General features: G+C 38.2%; 1 protein-coding gene across 1 annotated transcript in view; it reads left to right on the top strand.

Moving 5' to 3' along the window:
• The window catches only part of LOC128661588 (cadherin-9-like), a 569,287-nt gene that overhangs the window by 222,986 nt on the left and 320,904 nt on the right, over positions 1-25,397 (top strand). The window contains exons 2-3 of the mRNA XM_053715826.1: positions 439-733; positions 24,816-24,935. Coding sequence (XP_053571801.1) covers positions 439-733; positions 24,816-24,935 — 415 coding nt within the window. The remainder of the gene's footprint in view (positions 1-438; positions 734-24,815; positions 24,936-25,397) is intronic.

Raw genomic sequence — 25,397 nt, 5'->3', positions numbered from 1 at the left:
AGATTGTGAGGTAAAATATCTTCCTTTTACATAGAGATGGTCAGGTGATATTTTCCTGTCAGCTTTTTACAGTTATACTGCATCAGTTTCAAGTGATTTAGCATATGAGTATTATGTCCCTTTAATAAAAAAATCTGAAAAAAAAATGTACTTGCTCTTATAAAAGGCACAAAAAATACAAATTATTTAATTTACAGAAGTAGTTCACTTCAACAAGTCACAATAGTTTAAAATAAAAAAAAAATACATTTATCACAAGCAAATTATTTGTGTACTTGAGTTCATGTTGCTTAATTACAAAATACATTTTTGAATAAACTACAAATGATTCACATACTTAAGACTTAATTAGTTTTCTGAATTATTTCATAGAATAATTCCTAACAATTGATTGTGTTCTTTTTTTCCTTTTCATTCTTTTCTTACATCTCCATTTAGCTACAGACTGATCAAGATAAAGGAGATGGAAATTTAAAATACATATTATCCGGAGATGGTGCCAGCAGTCTGTTTATAATTGATGAAAATACTGGAGATATTCAAGCTGCAAAAAAATTGGATAGAGAAGAAAAGTCACTTTATGTACTACGTGCCAAAGCAATAGACAAAAGGACTGGAAGACAAGTAGAGCCTGAATCTGAGTTTGTAATAAAAATACACGACATTAATGATAATGAACCAAAGTTTACAAAGGAAAGTTATACCGCTAGTGTCCCTGAAATGTCTGATGTTGGTAAGTATAATGTACTATTCTTTGAGTGAGGCTATATAATAGGAAATGTCAAACCTTTAAAATGTAAACTTTTGTAAAATGTAAAAAAAAAAATTATATATATATATATATATATATATATATATATACATACAGGCATACCTCAGAGATATTGTGGGTTCGGTTCCAGACCACCGCAATAAAGCGAATGTAACAATAAATTGTGTAACACTATTTTTTTTTGTTTCCCAGTGCACATAAACATTAAATTTACACTATACTGTAGTCTTTTAAGTGTGCAATAGAATTGTGTCTAAAAAAAATGCTTTTATTTATAAAATTACTTTATTGCTAAAAAAATGCTAGTCATCATCTGAGCCTTCAGTAAGTCATAATGCTTTTGCTGGTGGTGTGTATAAATAGGTGTGTATGTTTATATGTGTATATATGTTGTAAAAACAGCGCCGATAGACTTGCTCGACACAGGGTGCTTGTATATATATATATATATATATATATATATATATATATATATATATATATATATATATATATATATAAATAAAAGACTCATCATTTTAATATTAAAATGGACTACTTAAAGGGACATTGAAGTAAAAATTTATTATTTATTATTATTTTTTTATTATAAATGATTAAAAAATTATTTGTGATGCCCTTTTATAATTTATTTTGCCTTCTTTTTGTGTAACTTAACTCTAAAAACTGCTGTATTTCCCCTCTCCCCACAGAGGCCAGAGTGCATTCTGTGGAATGCAGAATCCTGATTCTCCTATATGCTGCACACTGATTGGTTGAAATGTGCAGGAACTTGCTAATATATGACCCTAATTAGGAAGCAAGAAAGTAAGATATACAACATTGAAGAGGAATTTCAAGTAGATTGTCTCTGGCCTGAAAACAAAGCATATTTAAAAAAAACAAAAAAAAACAAACAAACAACTGACAGGTTTAAATGCTTCAATTTTGTTTTATTATTATTTTGCATGCAGGTCTTTTGTAATGCTGTGAAACATTTTTAATGCATAAATATAAAAAATTACTTTAATATCCCTTTAAATAAATTATTACCTTGATAATGATCTCATGGTGTAGGGACTGGGATCAGTTTCCCCTGGTATATCTCTGTCGTCTTTATCAACCCATCTTACATTTTTAGGTATGTACATACTTTTATTTTATATTACTTTCCCCTTATTGTTATACAAACTGTGAGGAATTTGCTCTTCATTTGAATTTTGTTATTTATTTTCCATTTTTTCACATTATTGTTGAATTGTATTGTTAGTATATGTATGACTCCCACATTAATGTTTGCATGTTAATATTTTATTTGTTATAAAATTCATAAAAATATGTCTATATCTATATCAATGTATCTTCATCTATAACTATGTATCTATATATGTATATATATATATATAAGAATTGTATAAATGTAAATATTTTAGCACTTATGAGTATTTCTAGCAAGCCACTTTACATGTCTTGGCATCACTTTAGTGGATAATTTTTCACAAAGAGAATTTCAAAGTAATTCCATTTATGGCTCTCCAAAATTAAATAATATAGCCTTGTTCTTTATCTTTTGATCAATGCAACTTATGATTTCTCTCATATCCATAGCTATGGATCATAAAATTGCTTAATGAAGTTGCTTAAAATAATTAAATGTGAGTTATTTCCTTATTACAGAATATTTAGCTTATCAATATTTTTTTTCCTACAGCTAGAATATCTTTATGGATAGCAAACATGGTATAGTCAGTCACTGTGTGCAGTTGACATTGGTATTTTTAATATTTGTAGTCTATGTACATGGGACACAACTTATTATTTAGCATATTGCTATTTTTATTATTAATAATATTATTATTGTTGTTTTCATTTATTTATAAAGCCCCAGCATATTGTTCAGTGCTGTAACATTAATGTATATATGAGCTTGAGAAAGGGGTAGGAGCCCCAAAACGTTGCTCTGTAATAAAGGACTGCTTTGTATTTGAGTGCCACCTTCTCCTTGATTTTCTTCATATACTTCTTGGGCTGCTGGAGGGAAGCCTGGAAGGTGATAATCACCTACTATGGTTGATCATTTGTATCCTATACCTTGGTGATGTGCTGACCTTGTGTGTTTTCTATACATTAATGTATATATGTATATAATATTCAGAAGATATTTATATACATCATAAAGTGTAGTGGGCCCTGCCCGGGAGTCACTGTAAGCTGTAAACCTCCTTTACATAAGACAAACAACAGGACAGATGGATTTGTGAACTTACATTCTAAAAGAAGTATTTGGGGAAGTTGAGGGAGATGGAACAGAAGCATGAGAGAGATCTTAAAGTAAGATTGTTTATTGAACTCTTAAGGGGACATTAAACATTAAGAGCCAGATTACGAATGGCACGCTAACTGTTTCATGTGAGTGATATCGGGTTTATTGTAGCTGTTTGCACACATCAGAAGGAGCACTTATATTACAAGTGTAAAGTAAATATGAACACGTGAATGCAATTGGAATTTACACAAGTATGATTACCCCAACCCCAGAGCTCTGGTTAACTGCTTCAGACTGTCACGGCAATCCATTGTCATGATTTATAATGCAATTTTAAAAATAAAAAATAAAAAAAAAATTCTTATGTTTTTTATTGAGGTGAAGTAATATACAATCAACATAACATTCCTCCAGCTTACCATTTAACAAGATGTGCAAATATTACAAAATAACAGAGATATTACAGACTAGAACATCCTATAAATACTAATCTAAAGTAAGGTAAAATCCTAAGGAGAAGGATGATCACAAAATGTATAGGTTCGTATGGAAGGATAAGCCGGTTATGTGGCACCTCGTTGTTTAGTTTTTTAACTTATAAATACGGTCATATATCCCCTTTTATTATGGTTAGGTAACTTGTAGAACTGTATTCCCAATTGATATGCTAGGGTCACTCACGAACCCCTAACTATAAGTCTAACTGAAGGGGATGTTAAGGGGGATAGGGAAACAGGTAAAATAGGATTTCCAAGGGTGCATTTCCCTGTGCTTTCAAAAAGCAAGGTATGGGGGGGAGAGAATTGGCAAGTATGTATTATAGAAGCTCACAGGATTATAACTATCATAGATGTAAATATGCACTCAAAAATAGACCTCAATTTATCATTGGCCTAACAAGACCTATTAGACCTCCATAATAGATATTAGTACTCCTAAGATGTACCAAACCTAGGTTTACGTCTAAAACCTGGATAATATTAGGCAATAAGAGCCTGGAGTGTAAGTTTGACTGTATTGTGCTATGGGTCAATACTGCCAAATTATGTACCTCTTAACACCAACTTGAAGCAATATTTGCTATCAACACAGTATAAGTAATAACATAGTTTACTATAGGAATAGGTCTGTAACTCAGATGAGACTCTATATGGGTTCAGGGGTAATATATAATTTAAGATCACATAAGTACCTGAACCATATTTATAGGCAAAGGGTATAGAATGGTGACCAGCACTACACTTTTACATTTTTAAATGGTCTCCAATCTCCACTATAGCATTGTATGTATAAATAACAATCAATTCTGCCTTATTAAATATTGAACCATATTTACAGGAAGCTAGGCTAAAACTGGAGGTTATAACACTTCAACTATTAGAATATCTCTACCCATACAACATATATAGTAGGATAGGTCTCACAGCCTAAACATGTACAATAGAAGGATGTATACAAAGCAGAAACTCAGGTATGTGTCCTTCGTGAAGTTTAGTATCTTTATAAATAGTAAAGGAGCTGTAGTAGTTGTCTATTTATAGACAACAATTAATTTTGTCATACTAAACGTTCAATCATCTCTAGAGGAAGCTAGGCTGAGATTGAAGAGTATAACACTTAAATTATTAGGAAATCCTAACCCATATGAAATATATAGTGGGATAGGTCTCATGATCAAAACATGTAAAACACAAAGCAGAAACTCAGGTATGTATCCTTCATGAAGTTTAGTAGCTTTGGAAATATTAACAAAATCCCATGTTAATAATAGTAGGCATAATACCAGTAGTAAAATCTATCAAGGCACTTCTATTGGACAAACTAATTCACCAAAAACCTGAACGTAATGATTATACATTATAACGTAATGATTAGAAATCATATTCCATTAGAGGAACCTTAAGAACATCCTGCAGGAATAAGAACAACAGTTAATCGATGCCAGCAATAGACAAAGATGAATTCTCCACTGATCTCAACTATCCCAATCCAATCCTCAGTTTACAGCAGGTCTCCAGATTCTGAGTTTTGTGAGTCAGCCAGAGGTTTAGCATGTAAGTTCCTTGTGGGACTTGAACATGAATGGTCCCCTTACTAGGACTTTTATACGAGTCCCCTGCTCCACTGCTTACCAATGGCTGTCTAAGGCTGTGCCTCACATTACACAATATATCTGTTGCATCCTCGTTACACTCCGGGTAGCCGGCTGCACCTCCCCAAGTGACACATGCAGGCAACTTTGCTTTGGATCCCTCCACCGATATGACCTCTGAGTGTCTTTCTGTAAAGTCCAATGTCCCGTTTTGTTGGGTGGAAACATGACTCTTCGTTCTCCGCAGGGATACGCTGGAGCTCCAAACAAGTCAACATCAGGACTCAATGTAGTGTGTTCTGTTATAGTGGGGTAGGTTCTCTCCATGGTGTCCGATTTCAGGAATGTAGGCTGTTCACTCAGTGCCTCCCGCACTGTCATCTTTATCTCTCCATTTTCTGCAGCTGGCCACCGCAAGTCTAGTGTTAGGATAGACTGCCTAGGGCGTAGGGCTGGGCTACCAGATAGCAATGATACCAAACTCTATTCAAACTCACTGAAATGGCTGCAAATCAGCTGAGATATTTCTGTTTCCCATTTTCTGAGGGTGTCCATGATCTCAACCTTTGCTGTCTTGCTGTAAATTCTCTGTGTCTCGGGTAAAGTCATTGATACCCTGCTGTAAGAGGTCTAATTTAGTAAGGTAATGATAGGCTTCAGTGGAACCAGAATGGAGCATTTAGACGATCCAATTCCTCTTGCTGGTCTCCACGTGGGCAGGAAGATGGCCTCTCCCAGAGTCTCAAGCCAGATAGTGCTCAAGAAGCAAAGTATCGACACCATGATGATTTTCTGCTGTAATACCAGGCTTTAAAGACTCCTGGGCTTTTAGGATGTCAATAATATTGAAGATTTATAGTCTGTATGGTCGCCAAACTTGACTTTATATAGTGATATAGCCGGAGATGCTGTTGGAACCAGCCACATTCAGAACAAGGGTTATTCCTGGTATGTTAAAATTGTTGGTTGTCTGCGTTTCATGAAAACAGGTTCTTTTCAATTTGTGTCCATTGTTCATTATGAGTCAATCAACATTCTCCAGGCACCTACAAACTGTTTTAGATGCAAAGTACATCATTTTTAATCATCATGTTTGTCGTCTAGAAACTACAGATGAATCTAGTGAAATTGCAATTTTTCTGAATTGCTGGTATCCCAAATGTTTTGGGGCTATGAAAGCGTGCTCTCATGAGCACAAAACTTCCCTGCATTGCACTTCGCTTCAAATACCAGCACATTTGCGACCGCTGGTTTTATGAGTGGAGTGCAAATATCACGCTTACGAAATCGCAATTTTGTGCTCCACTCATATTCTGGCTCAATATAGCTAAGAAATCAGGTAAATTAACAGATACAAATAGATAATTATTAACATTATGTATATCCAACAGAGCTTGTCTTGTGGAAAACATTTTTTGGACTTATCAAATCGTATGTACTCAGTCACAAATGTACCTAGAAAAGTGGCAGAATAATGTAATGTACTGTATTTTAGAAGCACTAATACTGCAGATTTATACAAATAAGTACTGACATAAAATGGAGATGATGAACAGATCTCATGTAAAGGACTAGAACAAACACATCTTACCTGTTTTATGTCTAACTAGTACTCAGTTGTTTTTATCTAAATAATCATCATGTGGTTTGTGACCAGTTACTACAAATTAGCATAACAATAGTTTTCACCTAATCTGGTTACCACTGTGTGTCCTGATCTTTTCTTGTCAACTAGAGAAATAAAGTTTTAATTAAAAAAAATGAAAAACAAACAAACAATAAATAAATAAATAAATAAATACATACAACTGTTCTAAAAAGTAAAGTGGAGCCAAAACTTTGAATTATAATATGAAATACCATGAAAGAAAATATATTTTTTTCCCTACTAATTACTCAAATTGTACTTTAGTTACTATTAAAACAGGATTAACTTTTCTAAATACATTCCTATTTTTTAACTAAAGTATAATTGCATGGCAAATTTACACGTCATATTTTTGATTTTGTCAGCAAGAATTATTTTTCACAGTGCAATCGTAATTAATTGCTAATTACATTTTTCATCAGCTGAGATTTGTGTGTGAACAAAATTGAGTTGTAATTGGCTTTATTTCAGTCTTTAACATTTCTCACCTTATTGACATAAAAACCTTTTTTGCATGAATCCAGGTTGTATTTGAATATTCATTTATCTACAAGTGAAATATTTAAATGTATAGTTACCTCAAAATTTTGTAAGAGAAAATATTTGCTCATTGTAGACAATTACATTACTACCTTTTTTATTTTTTTTATTTTCTTTATCGGAATTTTTTGTTGTGTTTCTCTAGAATCGCTAAATCTTAATATAAGCCTAATCTTTATGTTTTTAAAACAAATCAAATTCTTTTTGGTGCAATTATTTTTCAATAGTCAAACTCCACCCGCCATTTACCTTATTTGAAGAAGCCAATCTGGGCTTTAGACCACAGAAAACAAGGCAAGTCACTGTAATAAGTTAGTATAAAATGCACTGTTTTGCAGTTTTTATTTTATAAAGCAAATTAGGGACAGATATGTAGCAGAGTTAGCCTTGAGAAGTAAGAAGGGTGCATTTGAAGTTCTGAGAATAAGAAATGGCTCCCTTTTCAGAGCTAAATTACATGAAAATGGGGAAAAATAAATAATAAAATATACTTTAAAGCTGTTAAATTATGCAGAACTAAACATTTTATATAGGTGTTTACTGTCCCTTAAAAGCTTTTTGCCAATGATATAACGCAAAAGCAATATTAATGATGAGCTTATGTGCCTATATGCACATTGATTAATAGCTATTTTTCTTTGCTGTACAGTTTAACCAATAGTAGGATAAATGTGTTGGAAAACTGTCTTAGTTCTTTTCTGATGCAGTGTAAAACAAATAATTAAGTATAGACAGTGTTTTTTTTAGATAAAATAAGAATAATAACAGAGTAGATATTATTTTGTATATTAATTGTAAATCTGCCTAATTAATGAATAAGAAAAATATTAGAATAACTGCCATCTTGTATGCTAATTTTAAAGTTATATTATAGTTGTTTTTCTATGAAACTTTTAAACCAGTTTTAGGTTTCATAGTGATCTTTAAAAAGTAATGTTAAAATGTATGTTTCTACTTAGCACTGACTTTGATTCAAGAGTTTAAGTTATCTTTTAAAGGAAACCTGGGAGATTTCTGGTTTTAGTTCTGTCTTAAGAGCAAAATTTAAATTGCATAACTTTACCTAAGCAAAAACCAAGAAGTTCAATGCTTTTTCATGTTTGAATTACTATTGAAAAGTTTCCATTGGTGATATAAATTTTAAGAAGCTAAAGGCACCATTTATTATAAAACGTCTTTCGCAACTTTTGATTGTAGTCTTGCATGAGCGAGCCTGCATTCAAACAACCTTGAAATTGCTTACAGAGTTTCATAAATGGTGGCCACTGGCCAAAGCAATCAATTATTTGGCTGATGTAAAGTAATATCAACTTTCATTTTTACCCAGTTCATATGCTTTCTCTTTAAATATTACAGCTGCTCAAACAATTAGGGCTGGATTACAAGAATTGGGCTAATTGATGCTCCCGCTTGATTGATAACTATGCTAGAAGTAAGCTTTTTATGCTCATCAGGTTTTGCTCGTATTATGAGCTGAATGTAAACTGTTTTCACTTTCGTGCTAAAAAACGGGAAAAAACTAACACCTTACTCTCGCACAAACCCGATAGCATATTCTCATGTGCGCTAGCCTGACATAAATAAAGGGAATAATTCACATTCCAAAGTTCTTAACATAGAAGAATATGTTCTATTCATTCATAAATAAATATTTTTAAATATATATACCCCTTATAGCTCACGCACAAACATTTGTGCTCCACTCGTAAACTGGCCCTCTATTTATAGTTTATTGATAACCCAGCACCCTTTCTGCAAAAAAAATGATTCCTTACATTTGTCCTGAATCTCCCCTCTAACTCAAGAATGTGACCTCTTATTTTGTTGTTTCTTTTTTGTGGAAAAATATTTCAGCTTCTACTTTATTAAGGCCCTTCATATATTTGAAGGTTTTTTATCATGTCACATCTTTCCCTTCTCTATTCTAAACTATACATATTAAGATCAATAAGACTTTCTTTGTAACTTTTTTATTTTTTAGACCATGTGCCATTTTAGTAGCCCTCCTTTGGACAGTTTATAGTTTCTTTATATCCTTCTGGTCTCCAGAACTGTACACAATATTCTACATGAGGCCTACTAGTGATCTGTAAAGTAAAATAAGTACCTGCTGATAATACCTCTCCCAGAGCAAACAAGTATTTGATTGGCCTTACCAGCTGCATTGCTGCATTGCCTACCAAATTTTAAATGATCTGAAATAATAATTCTCAAGTCCTATTTCTCTTTAGTTACAGACAGTATTGTAGCACTGAGACTGTAATTGGCCTTTGCGTTTTTTGATCCTATATGAATAATTTTACTCTAGATCCCATTCATTAGCCCAGTAATCTAGTTTTTTAATATCACTGCTCATTTGATCCATCCATCATTGAGCATGCAACATGTTAGAAATGTTTGTATCATCAGCAAACGAGCACACTTTCATCTGGAGCCTACTTCCAATATCACTGATGAACATGTTAAACAAAACAGGCACAATAACGAACCCTACACCACAGCGCCGATTTAAATGTTATTTGATTATAGAGCATCTACATCAAAGCCATACATTTTGTGAATAAGTTTGCTGTGTGGGGCATTATCAAATGCTTTGCTTAAGTCAATTAAATTAGTCTGGAATGACCTTCCGGCAGTGAAACCATGCTGTCCTTTGTCTTCTAAGTTGTGTGTTTGAAGATAAAATGAACATTTTTCCTTTAAAGGGGTTTCCATTAATGTCCCTGTAATTGAGGTCAAATTGACTAGCCCATAGTTAGAAAAATCTCCCCTACTACCCTTTTATGAAAAGGGGCTACATTAGCAAATTTCAGTCTTCTGAAATAACTCTTGTTAGCAATAACTGGTTTAATACCTCAGTTATGGAATAGCTATCACAGATCAAAATTCTCTTAAAACCCTTGTATGATATTTATATGGACACACAGACTTTTTTACTTTTATTTTTGATAAAATGTGGAGGAAAGGGACTTCCGGTGGCCGGGCTAAGAGTGAGCAGCTCCAAGTTAGAGCTCCGTGAAACTTCTAATATATTTGATATATTACTGAAAAATACTGTGCCCGAGCGACTTGGTCCTTGGCAAAGACTGTGCCTGGACATAATAAAACGCTGGAAAATAACATCATTCCCCTACCGAAGACCCGCTAGCCTCACAGTACGGGAGCACAAGGGCAAGGAAGCCGCCGGGGTGCGGAGCAGCGTCGCTATCCATCGCAGCTGGAGTGGTGGATTAAAGCAGTCAAGTGCGCAGAGAGGGAGCCCCGGGAACCACTTACTACAGACAAGAGGGTACATCACCAGCCCCTTGTAACCTGACTCGCAACCGGAGAAAAAAAAAGCCGGCACCTAGGCGCCATCTTTGAGAAGACACGCATGAGAACCCGGCAAAGGGGAGCTGGTGAGTCAGGTTGAACCGAAGGCGGTGCAATTTGGAGGCTAGCCCTTGATTAGCACCCGGTCTGGGACCCCGAAGGCTACTGAACAATACCCGGCTTGGTGGGGCCAGAGAGTGTGGCGGAGAGGTACAAGAAGGAGGCGCAAAACATTGGGCGCCATTCTCCGCACACTCAGGCACGCAATCTTGCCTTGGCAGTAAGAAGCACTTCACAGCTGTACACAGACAACTGGTGATCGTGGTGGCGGCAGCGCATCAAAGTCATCGTCAGACCGCTGTGGGTAAGCCTGAAAGCCCTAGACACACAACACCGCTTTAACCTACGCTCAGTGTAGAAACCCCCTGGACATACACCCCAGTCGGCCTCACATTCTTGGCCTCACGATAGGCCTGCAGAGACACACTGAAAAGTATGGTGGGAGCAAGTACATAAGACTGTCTTAGGAGATTGAATGGGGTGTGGGGTGCTTTAGTCACAGTACACTGGCAGCGGACGGGTATTTTCTATCGCACTCTATGCCGCAGTAGAGGGAATCAGTGGGGAAGTGACCTGCAACACGTTAAAAATCTGCCTGTTATGTGGTAGTTTGCCTGCTTGCACCACCGGATCATCCTACTGTCACTGCTCACAGAGGAGAAATTGTTTTGAGTGTCCGGGGGTAAGATCTGGCTGACACCTCTAACCCAAGAATCTGTGGGGGTTACAAGTGACTGTGAAAGTACTTTTGTGGGCTCTCTCACGAAGATCTTACTGACATTGGGGCATAACGTAGAGCATAGAACCCTAAGAATAACACTTGGGACTGACTCTGAACGAGGCATAATAAGGGTTTGTGAAACCAGACTGTTTAAGTACTTGATAATTCTGCATCTTGCTGTTTAGGATTACTGAGTCTCATAACTACGCATCAGTTAATTCCTATGGTGTGCCGCATTTAATAATTGTTAGAAAGTTCTGTACATGTTATCAAGAGTTACATGCTGGTCCATGCTTTTCTTCATGTCTTGCTTGATGGAACCCACTGTATAGATTTGAAAACGTAGCATTGTCAATGTTTGCATGCCACTGCTTCTCTCTCCCTACTAGGCAGCTAGGTTGTTAAATTTGGTATAAAACTGTATATATTATGCTGTCAACTAACTGCATGTCTTGCCTATGGAAACCTGCTGTATGGAATTGAAATCGTAGCATTGTAACTATTTGCAGCTAACTGCCTCTTTCGCCCTACTAGACAGCTGGGTTGTTGGCGTTCGTAACTATATAGCACCTTAATACTCACACGGGGATAACTTGCTTTACATTTCCCTGCTCACTCATGCTTTATGCAGCTGACCCTGACAAAAAACAATAATCCAATTTTGTTCTTTGGGCCTACCAGAGAGGCCTATCACCCGGCGCTATCTTAGCCTAACTAAGCATTATAACACTGATTTTTTTACCTTAAAACATCTGCCCTAGTCACTGCATGGGTTTATGGATAAATACTTAACCAACACACCAATGGCGAGCCGTAATAAAGCCAACGACCGCCGTCATAAGGCGACAACTGACTCGGCCTCACAGGGTCCCAGCTCTGAATCTTTATCTGAGGTAGACCCTATTGACACACATCCTATTGTTAAACAAATAACTATGCTCTTCATGCCCAAAATTGACAACCTTCAGAGGGGAGTTGACACCCTTGCGGGTGAGGTTAAGCAGTTTTCAACTAGGATGGGGGAGGCGGAGGGCAGAATATCAGACCTAGAGGACTCCAATGTCACCAACAATAGCAAGATAGAACAATTGGAGAGACAAGCCACTTCCCTCCAATTAAAGATAGATGATCTAGAAAATAGATCACGGCGCAATAATATGCGTCTCCTCGGCCTCCCCAAAACTGTTAAGCAATCTGATTTAATCCACTTTGTAGAACATACACTTCCACCACTATTAAACATACCTACCAAAGATTTAATTGGAGGGGTGGAAAGGGCACATAGGGTGGGCCCGGATAGGGAAGGTCAGAATGTTACACAACCTCGCCCCGTAATGATAAAATTCTTGCATTTTCAGACCAAAACGGACATCCTCAGAGCGTACAGGAAATTACATGAGCTGGTGTTTGAAAACGCAAGATTGCTGTTATTCCAGGACTATTCTGCGGACCTCATGAGACGCCGCAGGGAGTTCTCGCCCCTCTGATCCCAGCTTCACAAGCAAGGCAGACAGGCTTACCTTTTGTACCCCGCGAGGCTCAAACTAATTACTCTTAGGGGCCCTAGGTTCTTTGATACCCCAGCTGCTGCTCAGGAGTTTCTTGACAAGTATGAGCCCCCTGCTCGCAGCCCCATACATAGTCCACAGAGACAGGTGAGAGGAGAGGAGGGCTGAGAGAGCACACTAGAGTTAGAATAAAATGGAAAATCAAAGTCTTTTTCTTAATCATTTAATCTTTATTCCAACATCATGGTTGGATGGAAATTGAACCTGTTGATTTTATGTATACTGAGTTCCCTGTTAGAACGTTTTGACCTGATTGGGACTTTATGCCTTAGGCCTTCAGGCAGGACCTGGGAGAGTAAGCCCCAACATGGGCAGCAGCCAAGAGGTAGGGAAGGTCGAGCAAGATGTTTTCTTGTCTTTTCTCACACACAGTTTCATGAGTATTGTATCACGTTTTATGCCAATGTTGCCTTTGGTGCGCTGCTCCTATCTAGATACCAGTATAGGGGGAAAGATGTCTGCCATACCTCCTTATCTATTTTTGGTCCCACCACTAAAGATATGCTACTATGGAGTTTAATGTCACATTTGAGGTTCTTTATCGCACCAAAGTTAATGCTTTATAAGAAATGTTTTAAGATCCTGGTTAGGTTTGTTGTGGGTTGGGTTTTTTCTCCACTATGGTTACTCAGGTACACACACAGGGGGGGATATGTCTGTCATAGCATGCTAACTTTCATTGGTTATGATATAAAAGACGTACGGAAATTGACTTCATTGACGGATTTGACTCTCTTTATAGCTCAACAGCCAGGAGTGTCCCTTTGGCGAGGCCAGGCGTGGGAATGGCGAGATGTAGGGCTGAACCGGAAGCCATTACTCACTCCATGGTGGGTCACAGGAGCGAGGTGTGTGACCCCCCCCCCTTTTTTTTTTTTTTTTTTTTTCTCCTCTCCTCCTCCGCTTTTTCTATTTCCCTCCCCTCTTCCTCTGCCTCCCTCCTCTCTTGGAGGTGGCATTTTTTCCTTTCTATGCCTCTGCACTTGCTATGCTGCTTTGCACATGCTTGCGGGCCCCACCAACAGATCGCTAATTTTAGACAACATTTAATCTTTACTCTTGGAACGTAGGGGGAATTCATTCCCCCATCAAGAGGAAGACCATCCTGAACCACCTCAGGAAAAAACGGGCGGAGATTGTGTTTCTTCAAGAGACGCATCTCTCGGATTCAGAACATAACAAATTGCGTACTGGGTGGGTAGACAGAGTAGAATTCGCCTCATACAAGTCAGCCAGCAGAGGGGTAGCCATATTGTTTGGCAAACAATTGGATTATGAGGTTTTAGACACACTTAAAGATCCCGAGGGCAGATTCATTGTAGTACAGATCCGTACCTCAGACAACATATACACATTATGTAACATCTATGCCCCAAATCAAAAAGACAAGAAATTCTGGGACTCCATATTGATTACACTTACACCTTTCCTTGGCACTCATATCATCCTGGGAGGGGATTTTAATTTAACTCCGAACCCTCATTGTGATAGACTCCGAGACCCCAATAGGTCTATGGCTAGAGACAAATTTGAGAGAGAGGTTTTTGGGAGCTTGGGCGGAACCTTGGATGTTCTTGACATATGGCGACGGCTTAATCCGGATGGCAGAGACTATACCTGCATATCCCGGGCAACGCCCTCTATGTCACGTATTGATCTTTTCATGATTTCCAACTCTCTAGTTACCCAAGTCACTGATTCAAGAATTGGCGAAGTTTTGGTCTCTGATCATGCCCCCATTGCACTCTTCCTTGACGTCGCTCCTAGAGTTTGTAACAGACGCACCTTACGATTTCCTAAATATCTCGCGACGTCCCAGGAATTCCAGGCTTACCTAATTCACTGCTGGGACGATTATAGGGCAAATAACTTCCAACACATAAACGAGCCAGAACTTTTCTGGACTACGGCTAAAAAGTTTCTTGCCGGTGATATCATTGCGTACTTAGCCCATAGGAAGAAACAATGCCGGGAAAAGATCGAGACACTGAGGAACAACCTTTCGGATACTTATCGCGAGTACTGTACGACCCCTTCCGAGGGCTCTTACCGTAAATATATAGGTGTCAAAACTGAATACGATGCATTTCTCGCACACCAGGCCTCCCAGTCTCTCCTTCGGACTCGAGGCAAATACTACCATTTCGGGGACAAGTCTGGAAAGCTTTTAGCCACTCTAGTCAGGCTCAATAACTCCTCTAAACATATTGCAGCATTAAAGCTGGGGGACAGAGTTCTCAGGGATTCTAACATGATAGCGGAAGCTTTCGCATCCTACTACTCTACACTATATACTAGTGAACTCCCCTCTGAGAGCGAGACGAGAGACCGCTTCTGGGAATCTATTGTGCTTCCGAGAGTCTCTGAGGAAAAACTGAACAAGCTCAACGCCCCGATAGAAATGGAGGAGATTGAGAGAACAATCATGTCCATGTCACTGGGTAAGGCGCCTGGCCCCGATGGGTTGCCAATCGAATTTTACCGCCTGCTTAAGTCTCAGGTGTCCCCCTCTCTTTTGGCCCTATATTCCACCTATCTCAGAGAAGGGTCACCACCCTCTCCAGAATTCCTGTCGGCCTCCATTACACTGATTCATAAAACAGGTAAGGATTGCCTGTTACCCGAATCCTATAGGCCGATCTCCCTGTTGAACTCGGACTACAAGATCCTTACCAAATTGTTTGCCGAGAGACTAAAATTTATCTTTCCCGACATCATACACGAAGACCAGACGGGCTTCATGCACGCACGTTCCTCGGTGGTTAATGTGCGTAGGGTTCTGCAGGCGGTTCAACATTTCTGGTCTGACTCCAGAGCTCGAACTGGGATGAACAGGCCGGAAGCCTTCCTGCTGTCTCTTGATGCAGAGAAGGCCTTCGACCGGGTGGAGTGGGGCCACCTGTTCGACACCATGGCGCGTGTTAACTTCTCTGGCTCCTTCCTCACCCTCATTAAAAACCTTTACCATTTACCCACAGCTAATGTACTTGTGAACAATGTTTTTTCACCTGACTTCCAGTTACACAGGGGTACGAGACAGGGGTGCCCCCTGTCACCCCTACTCTTTAATTTAGCGTTAGAGCCCCTAGCCATTAAATTGCGTCATGACTTCCCGGGCATGGATATAGCTGGGGCGCCACAGCATCTGGCACTATATGCTGATGACATGCTCCTTTTTGTACAGGATCCTACGCTGCACATACCCGTCATCATGAACAACCTCAAGACCTTTGGTCTATTCTCGGGATATAAAGTAAATTTACAAAAATCAGAGATACTCTGGCTAAATAGAAAAATGAACCTTGATGAGACCTACCCATTTATGGTGGCTAAACACAATATTACTTACCTCGGTATCAAGATCTCTGCTAACCCTAATAAACTCTATGCCGACAACCTAACCCCCATTTGCGCCAAATTACAGGCTCAAATGAATAGCTGGAACTCTCTACCTTTGTCGCTGTCAGGGAGAATTGCCTTGCTTAAGATGGTGGTTCTTCCCCGAGTTCTATATCCACTCCTTATGCTCCCCTTGCTCCTGTATAAATCTGATATTAAGCTCTTAAACTCTGCAGCTCGAAGGTTCATCTGGCAGGGGAAAAAATCACGGATCTCGAAAGATAAACTTAACATGACCTTTCTTAATGGAGGAATGGCACTTCCAGATTTTAGACTTTATAACTGGGCTGCCTTAACCCGTCTGGTAGTGGACTGGCAGGTGGGCACCCACCATTTCTGTCGCCCGAACCTGGAGCAGGCGGTGTTGGGAGATGTTTCTCTGGCCTATCTTCCACATATTGCTGACTCGAGATCCCTGAGATCCTTGGGACTTAGCACTCTGTTCAAGGACCCGTTGAAGGCCTGGCACCTCACCCACAATTATTTAGGTAAAACTTGCCACGCCTCGTTTTACTTACCTATCAGGAAAAACCCGGACTTCCCGGCAGGAACAGACACCCTGCCCTTTAAGATCTGGGAAGAAAGAGGGATAAAGTCACTCAAACAATTATTTGACCCACTAACTAAAACAGTTAAGACCTTTGGTACCCTACAAAGGGATTTTGGTTTACCAAGATCTCATTTTTATGCCTTTCTTCAAATACGCCATTATGCAGGGACACTGGTCAGAGACACAACGGACTTTTGGGAAGGCTCCCCTTTCCGTATCACACAATCTCTGTACGCAATGGGCAGATTCTCTCTCTCTGAAATTTATCAGACCCTTTTACAGCACCGCCTTTCACATCTTCAACAGTCTATTCAGGAGGGCTGGGTCAGGGAGGGTTTAGAGGAGGTCACTTGGGCAGAGATAAGGAACAGTATGGAAAAAACTAGGAAAGCTTCTCTGTCAGCTATGTTGAGAGAATCGCAAGTGCGCTTCATACACAGGGCATATCTTACGCCGAGGGCACTGGTGAAGTGGGTGCCCACCTGCACAAACAAATGCTCTAAATGCACATTAGATAACTATAACCTCTTACATTATATATGGAACTGCCCCCCGATTAAGCAATACTGGGGTAAAATCCAATTCTGGTTGAAACAAAAACTTCAGATACAGCTTGACATACAACCTGAAACCATAATATTTTTACACTGGGATGAGCGCCACAAACAACATGATTCTATACTGAGCTTAATCATCTTGGTAGCTAGGAAACATATATTAAAACACTGGATAAAAACTATAGGCCCCTCTTTCAAAGGTTTTAGGAATCTGTTGCAGTCCCAGATGTTCATTGAACAAATGGATGTAAGAATGGATGTCCAGAACCGACTTAATCTGTTTTTGCGCAAATGGCATAGATTAATTCTCACTTTTGAGCTAGAAATTCAGAGACTAGTTCTTAGACCATTTAAGGATTCGGTGGTCTTCATGGAGGACGCGCTGAGGGGCGATTGGGACCATCTGTTCCATATAGCACAATAGAGAGCGTTTATTGAGTCCTTGCTGAGCCTTTGTTGCACTTCTCCATTTTATCTCTCACTGTTTTCTTACCCTCCTCTTCCCCTGCCTCACCCCTCTTACTCTTACTCTCTCCCTCCCCTCTTCCCCCCCCCCCCCTTTTTTTTTTTTTCTTTTTTTTTCTCCCCGCCTGGCCTCGACAGGGGTAGTAACCAAGTCCTTACGGGGACTATACGTCCCTACGTTTGGCTCTTAGCGGCCCAAGTTATAGTGAATAGTTGTAGTAAATAGTTAGTTAGTCACTTAGCTAGTTCAAGCTAGAGTATATAGGGTTATTAGGCTAAATAGTTAGTTAGTCACCTAGCTAGTTCAAGCTAGAGGATATAGGGTTAATAGGCTCAAAAATTAATAAAATGTCTGGGACTGGCAGACATATGCAGTGCCGGCCTCGCCTCACATTTGTAAGCTTTTATATAACTGAAATGTTTTTATGTTTAAGACCATAATGCCTTTACACTCTTATGTTGCCACTCATCTGTCATCTTGTAACTCAAAGCGATTGTGTTTACTCTTTGTAACCTCCAAAATGGTCTACTGCGTTGTCATTATGTTCTGTCTCTCCCTCAATAAAAATGATATTTCAAAAAAAAAAAATGTGGAGGAAAATGTGCATCTTGAGTATGTTGCTTAGGAAGTGTAACAAAGTGGTCTAAAAAAATATTTGCTTTTGAAACCTAATCCATGATTGACTCAGCACATCAGGCAAGCACACATTTTTAAAACATATATTAAAAATTAATTTATAGGTTTGTCAGACTCCTTTGTCTTGTTATTTTAGTTGTCTTTGTTGTATTAAACCGGGGATGGGGAACCTTGGTCCTCCAGATGTTTCAGAACTACATTTCTCATGGGGCCCGATCCGATATGCAGCGTCGCCCGCAGAAGCCGACGATGCCAAATTTTGCGCTGGTTTGATATCACATATACGGCGTAACATAGAAGTTACGCTCGTATATTTCACCCTTCGCCGTAGTTTATTGGCCCATAGAGTGATATACCAAACCCACGCAGTTTGGTATCCAATATACAGCGTAAGGACTTACATGGCGAAAATGGAGAAATCTTACTCCATTTTCACCTCGCCACAAAATGCAGGTGTAGTAAGCCTTACGCTGAGTATTGGAGCCCCGTAACTCCCTAAACTACCTGCAAAATAAAACCTAACACCTAACGCATGCGCAATGTCTATCTACCTGTCAACCGCAATCCCCCGCCGCAATCCCTAATAAAGTGTTTAACCCCTAAACCGCTGCTCCCGGACCCCGCCGCCACTTACATTATATGTATTACCCCCTAATCTGACCCCCTACCCCGCCGCCACCTACATTAACTAAATTACCCTGTAATCTGATCCCCCTACCTCGCCGCCACCTACATTAACTATATTAACCCATAATCTGATCCCCCTACCCCGCCGCCACCTATAATAACTCTATTAACCCCTAATATGATCCCCCTACACCGCCGCCACCTATATTAAATTTATTAACCCCTAATCTAATCCCCCTACACCGCCGCCAGCTATATTAAATATATTAACCACTAAACCTAAGTCTAACCCCCCCCCTAACTTAATTATTATTAAAATAAATCTAAATAATATTAATAATATTAACTAAATTATTCCTATTTAAAACTAAATACTTACCTATAAAATAAACCCTAGAATAGCTACAATATAATTCATAATTATATTGTAGCTATTTTAGGGTTTATATTTATTTTACAAGTAACTTTGTATTTATTTTAACTAGGTACAATAGCTATTAAATAGTTAATAACTATTTAATAGCTACCTAGTTAAAATAATTACCAAATTACCTGTAAAATAAATCCTAACCTAAGTTACCATTACACCTAACACTACCCTATCAATAAATTAATTAAATAAACTACAATTATCTCAACTAAAATACAATTAAATACACTAATCTATATTACAAAAACCCCCCACTAAATTACAAAAAATAAAAAAAGATTACAAGAATTTTAAGCTAATTACACCTAATCTAAGCCCCGTAATAAAATAAAAAAGCCCCCCAAAATAATAATTTCCCAACCCTAAACTAAATTAAAAAAGTAATCAGCTCTATTACCAGCTTAAAAGGGCCTTTTGCGGGGCATTGTCCCAAAGTAATCAGCTCTTTTACCTGTAAAAAAAAAGAACAAACCCCCCATTACAACCCACCACCCACACACCCCTACTCTAAAACCCACCCAATCCCCCCTTAAAAAAACCTAAGTCTAACCCCCAAGTGGTCCTTACCTGTCCTGAAGACTGGTGGAGAAGGTCCTGTTCCAGGCGGTGAAGTCTTCTTCCAAGCGGCAACCTTTTCTTCTTCCAGGAACCAGCCGGCGCGGAGGAGTTGAAACCGATGACCGCGGAGCTGAAAACCATCCACTCTGGAACTGAAGACCGGCGATGCTGGAACTGAAGATCGGCGATGCTGGAACTGAAGACCGGAGCCATGGGCTGGCGGTTTAGGTGTTAATAGTTTTATTATAGTAGTAGCGATGTGGGGGCGGCAGTTTAAGGGTTAATAGTTTTATTTAGTGTTGGCAATGTCAGGGGGCGGCGGATTAGGGGTATTTAGACTAGGGGTTTATGTTAGGGTGTTAGGTTTTTACATAACTTTCTTTTTCCCATAGACATCTATGAAGAATGCGTTATAGTGATCCATTATCGCAGGTGTTAGTTTTTCTCTCCATTTATGTCTATGGCCTTGGGTTTTGTGAGGTATGGAGCTTATCGCACCATGTCACACAACAAAAAAAGGTTTTTCAGTAACCTGTAATGGCAGCGCTATGGAAAATGCGATACCGCAATTTTTTTTGCGTTATTTACACACCCAGTTTAGCGCACAACTTGTAATCTTGGTGTAAGTTTAATCGTTGAGCATTTCTATTGCAGGAAACTGGCTGCCTGTATTCAAGTCAAGTCAATCAGCATCTATCTGCATTTAACATTGCACAAGCAAGGACTTGTTAAGTCCCACCAGAAATCAGTACAGTTTTTGAACTTATCCACATCTGAGGTGGCTCCCATGAGCCTGCATTGCAAGAAGTTTCCAAGTTTTATAGTGACATAATAAGACCTATTGTACAGTATATCAAAACCTCTGAGGTTGATTTTAAGCAGTAAAATTATGTTTCAACTAATGTCACCATTTTTATCACACTGAATTATTGGTCAAACATAAACATGAAGCTAGAAGAGAAAAAAGTTTTTAATGATCTATATCTTTATTTAAAAGTTTGCAAAAATATTGCATTTCCAATGTAAGTTACAAAATGCTAAGAAGAACATAGTCGTTATGCTTTTATTCCTAAGTAATTTTTTATTTATACTGTCCTACTGATGCACATGGATTTATTATAGCCTAAGCCAACAAGCCTTGTGTCTAGGGCGGCAGATTTTATTAATGGGGGGGGGGGGCAGAGCTCTTTATATCTCTTGCAGGCCTCAACAAACCTGGTGACTTTAAATCAGGCACTGGTGCCCTGACTTGGAATACCTAAGACTCAGAAGGGTGCTCCCCCTTACTCCCTACTGGTCGCTGTATGTTGCTGCCAGCCGCCCTCAAATTTATCCCAATGTGGCTGGGTGCTTTCTAAGCCGCAGAGGCTGAAAAAACATAATTCCTAGAATGCCACTCGTCCAATTAGGGTCAGGCATCAGAGCTGAAGATCTGGAAACGCTGATGTGTAATCCAGTATCTGCATCATACAGCTTAATAAGAAGATTGCTTACCATGGGCCTTAATTCTGTTTTTTCCATGAAAGGCTCTACAAAACATCCCGCCAATAAAACATACTTCTGTCTACTGGACTTAAATGACTTTAATTGTAAGCTCTTGGGAATAGTAATATCTGTAGGCCCAAAAGAACTTATACTTATGTGCTCATACTTGTGATTGTAAAAAAAAAAAACTAAAACACATTAATACATAAAGTGGTTTTTATAGAGGAATATAAAATGATTCCCTTTATTAAAGGATTAAAAGAGATAGTATACAGTAATTCTGAAATTATTAAAGGCATGATAGGTGGAAAGAAGTTCACAAATTATGTTCTGCAAACTGCTAAAAAATTCATGTTTAAACAATATGGGTATGACCTAAACCATTCCTAAAAACTTCTGTATTCTCGATAGAGGTATTATATGATGTTGGTCATAAGTCTACGCATATACTCCTGAGTGTCTCCCAATATTTGTAGCTTAAAAATGTAGCATCTTTCCTAAAACTATGCAATCGTGCCCCCGCCGCCGGCCAGTGGCGACACATTGCTATGGTCTAATAGCTAAACAGTATGGATGCTACGTGATGGTGTGTCACTAGTGTATAAGCTACCTCAGAAGTACAAGGAGACATTGGATAATACAACTGAAAAACCAAAAATAAAAGGAACAACAGTAATTTATGTACATCGACATTACAATGGCAATACTACATGAGTCTACATTAACTAATCAATAAGTTCAAACATAGTTGTATCAAAAGTGTACCTCACAAAAGAGACTTATAATAGACTAAGTTATACCTAACCCCATTCAGAGTAAAAGGTAGCTAGTCTGTAGATATAAACGTCTTGCACATTAGCTATAGAGGGGATATAAGACTTAGCTAAATCACTATAATAAAACTATAATATCAATGGAGACCGATCTGTAAAGCTGTTAACTATCACAGAGTCCTATGCCTGCCATGGAATACATAAAGTTCAAGCATGGTAAGATGGGTAGATCTACAGTTTGCTGCATAACCAGTTAGCAGCTTGGCACAGGAATGTCCAGCTTGTCTGGCATCTAAGCGATCCCGGTTTTGCTCCATTCAAAAAGGGGACACCTCTATAGTGATCCGCTCTGCTCAGAATCTACCACTATTTGTGGGGTGCTTCTTGGGGTAAACACTCTATACAGCAGATGCAGGTTCCACTTCAGATTATCAGCCACAACATCATCAGCTATTATCCTCTTTTTTTCCTGCTGCCAGGGGTGTAGATTTCTCGGTTTGCTTTTTTCCTGCTAGCAGGGGTGTGGATCCCAGAGTTGCAGACTTCTCCCATCTCTAAGCACTACTTTGCCATGCGTTCCATATACTTTTCTCTAGCTGAGCAAGATGCTCACGGAGTATGCGTTTCAGCTTTTCTAGTAGCGCTCTGTCGAGATCCTCCATCTTAATGATGTAGAGTAAAGATCAGCAGCTTTATTCACTATATCTTATAACTCTTTGCTTTAAGGGTTTATGGCAATAATAGTGTCTGCGTGTGTTGTAACCCAGAGGCCTGGGGGGGATATATGCGGCAACCCCAGCCGTGCTTTTCTCTTTCCAAGAACCAGTGAAGGCCTAGCTAGCAGAAGTTGTGCGTGGTTTACTTGGATAACATAGGTCAGGGTGTCATTCATCCACCCCCCAAACTTCCAACAAAGTATGTAGATGGTTTTATCTACCCAATATAAAAGTCATAGTAGGTTAGCTCTTGTTATTTGCAGCTAAAACTCAAGTTTAATGGACTATAAGTAGGAGCTTCACTGAGACACGTCATGCCGCTTCAAGCGTGGGCTCCGCCCCGTAATTGTTTTTATTTTTGATAATTTCATTTACTATTATTTGTAATCTTAGTGTTTTTTATTTTTTTGGTAATTTAGTGTTTATTATTTCTTGGAATTTTATATTTTTTTAAAAAAATGTCGTAGTGTTAGGTTTTTTTAAATTTGTAATTTAAATTTTTTAATTGGTAGTTTTTTTTATTTTATTAGAATAGTAATGTTAGGTTAATTTATAGTTTAAACTTAGTTTTTTATTTCACAGGTAAGTCTTTATTAATTTTAAGATAGTTATATTTTAATTTAAAGTTAGGGGGGTGTTAGGTTTAGAAGTTAATACTTTAATTTAGTGTTTTGCGATGTGGGGGGGCAGTGGTTTAGGTGTTAATAGGTTTATTTAGGTGTCAGCGGTGTTGGGGAGCAGCGGATTAGGGGTTTATAACTTTATTTAGTGGCGGCGATGTCGGGTAACAGAGGATTAGGGCTTAATAGCTTTTATTAGTGTCTGCGATATCGGGGAGTGGCGGATTAGGGGTTAATAACTTTATTTAGTGACGGCGATGTTGGGGAGCGGAGGATTAGGGGTTAGTAGCTTTTATTAGTGGTATTAGCATATTTTTTTCTTCAAATGTTAATTTTTACAAAGGACAAGTTGAGAAAACGAGTGTTCTAAACAGTTTGTTTGCGCATTAAACTTTACTTACAGTTGCTGTCCTGTATCATCACTTCCAAAAGGGATTAAGAGCTTAGTGAACTCTGAGTCTATGTATGGAAGCTATATCTTTATGTGTTTCTGTATCTTCCGATTGCTGCAGGGCAGGGGCATATTATGGCCTAGACCAGTGATGGTGAACCTTGGCACTCCAGATGTTTCAGAACTACACTTCCTATAATGCTCAACTAGACTTCAGCCTAAGCATCATGGGATGTTTCAGAATCATATTCTGATATATATATATAAAAATAAAAATAAACAAATAAGTCCTAAAACCTGGGGGCGGGGGGACAGCTGAATTTTGAGTGCCTAGGGAAGCACAAAAAGAAAATGCTCCGCTGGGTATGCATTATTTAAATGTAGATATTCCTAGCATAAATAGATTTGTTTAATCAGCAATTTGTTAAGTTTATATAAACAAATAAGTCTTAAAACTTGGAGGTTTGAATTTTGAGTGCCTAGGGCAGCACAAAAACAAAATGCTCCACTTGGTATGAATTATTTAAATGTAGATATTCCTAGCATACAGAGATTTGTTTAATCAGCAAATTGTTAAGTTTGATAGCATTTTAAATTTGCTTGCATATTTAACTGAATTATCGACAAATGTTTTTTTTTTCTTCTCTAGGTACTTCAGTGATTCAAGTTACTGCTATAGATGCTGATGATCCTTCCTATGGTAATAGTGCAAGAGTTGTATACAGCATTATTCAAGGACAGCCATATTTCTCTGTTGAACCAGAAACAGGTTTGTTTTATTCATTTAATTACAAAGTATGTGTGTTTCAGTTTGAAAAATGATATCATAACATAAAGTTGATTGTACCTGAAATAATGTGAGGAAACTGACCAGTTAAAAAAGGTAATCTAACCTAAATACATGAGAATTTCATAATAAGAACAATATATCATCCTCAAGAAAAGGCAAAAAAAAATCAATATCTATACATATTTAAAGGAGTGTTTAAAATAAAACATTTTAATTATGCACATGGGCTTCTAAGTTTATTTCTTATATTGAGAAGCTTTGTATTTAAATCAAGTGTTTTGCTTTCATTTATGCAGCATAACAGCATAATAATCCATCAGAATAATATATTTTTACTTTAGTTAATGTACTCAAATTTTATATACAATATAATAAGAGCATTTTTCTTACAAGTTTTGCATTAGAGGCTATGCGGTGCTAACGATAATTTTTTTCTCACCG

This window comes from Bombina bombina, chromosome 5 (genome assembly GCF_027579735.1).
Source record: "Bombina bombina isolate aBomBom1 chromosome 5, aBomBom1.pri, whole genome shotgun sequence".
In the NCBI taxonomy this organism is placed as follows: domain Eukaryota; kingdom Metazoa; phylum Chordata; class Amphibia; order Anura; family Bombinatoridae; genus Bombina; species Bombina bombina.
This window is presented reverse-complemented; position numbering and strand designations above follow the sequence as displayed.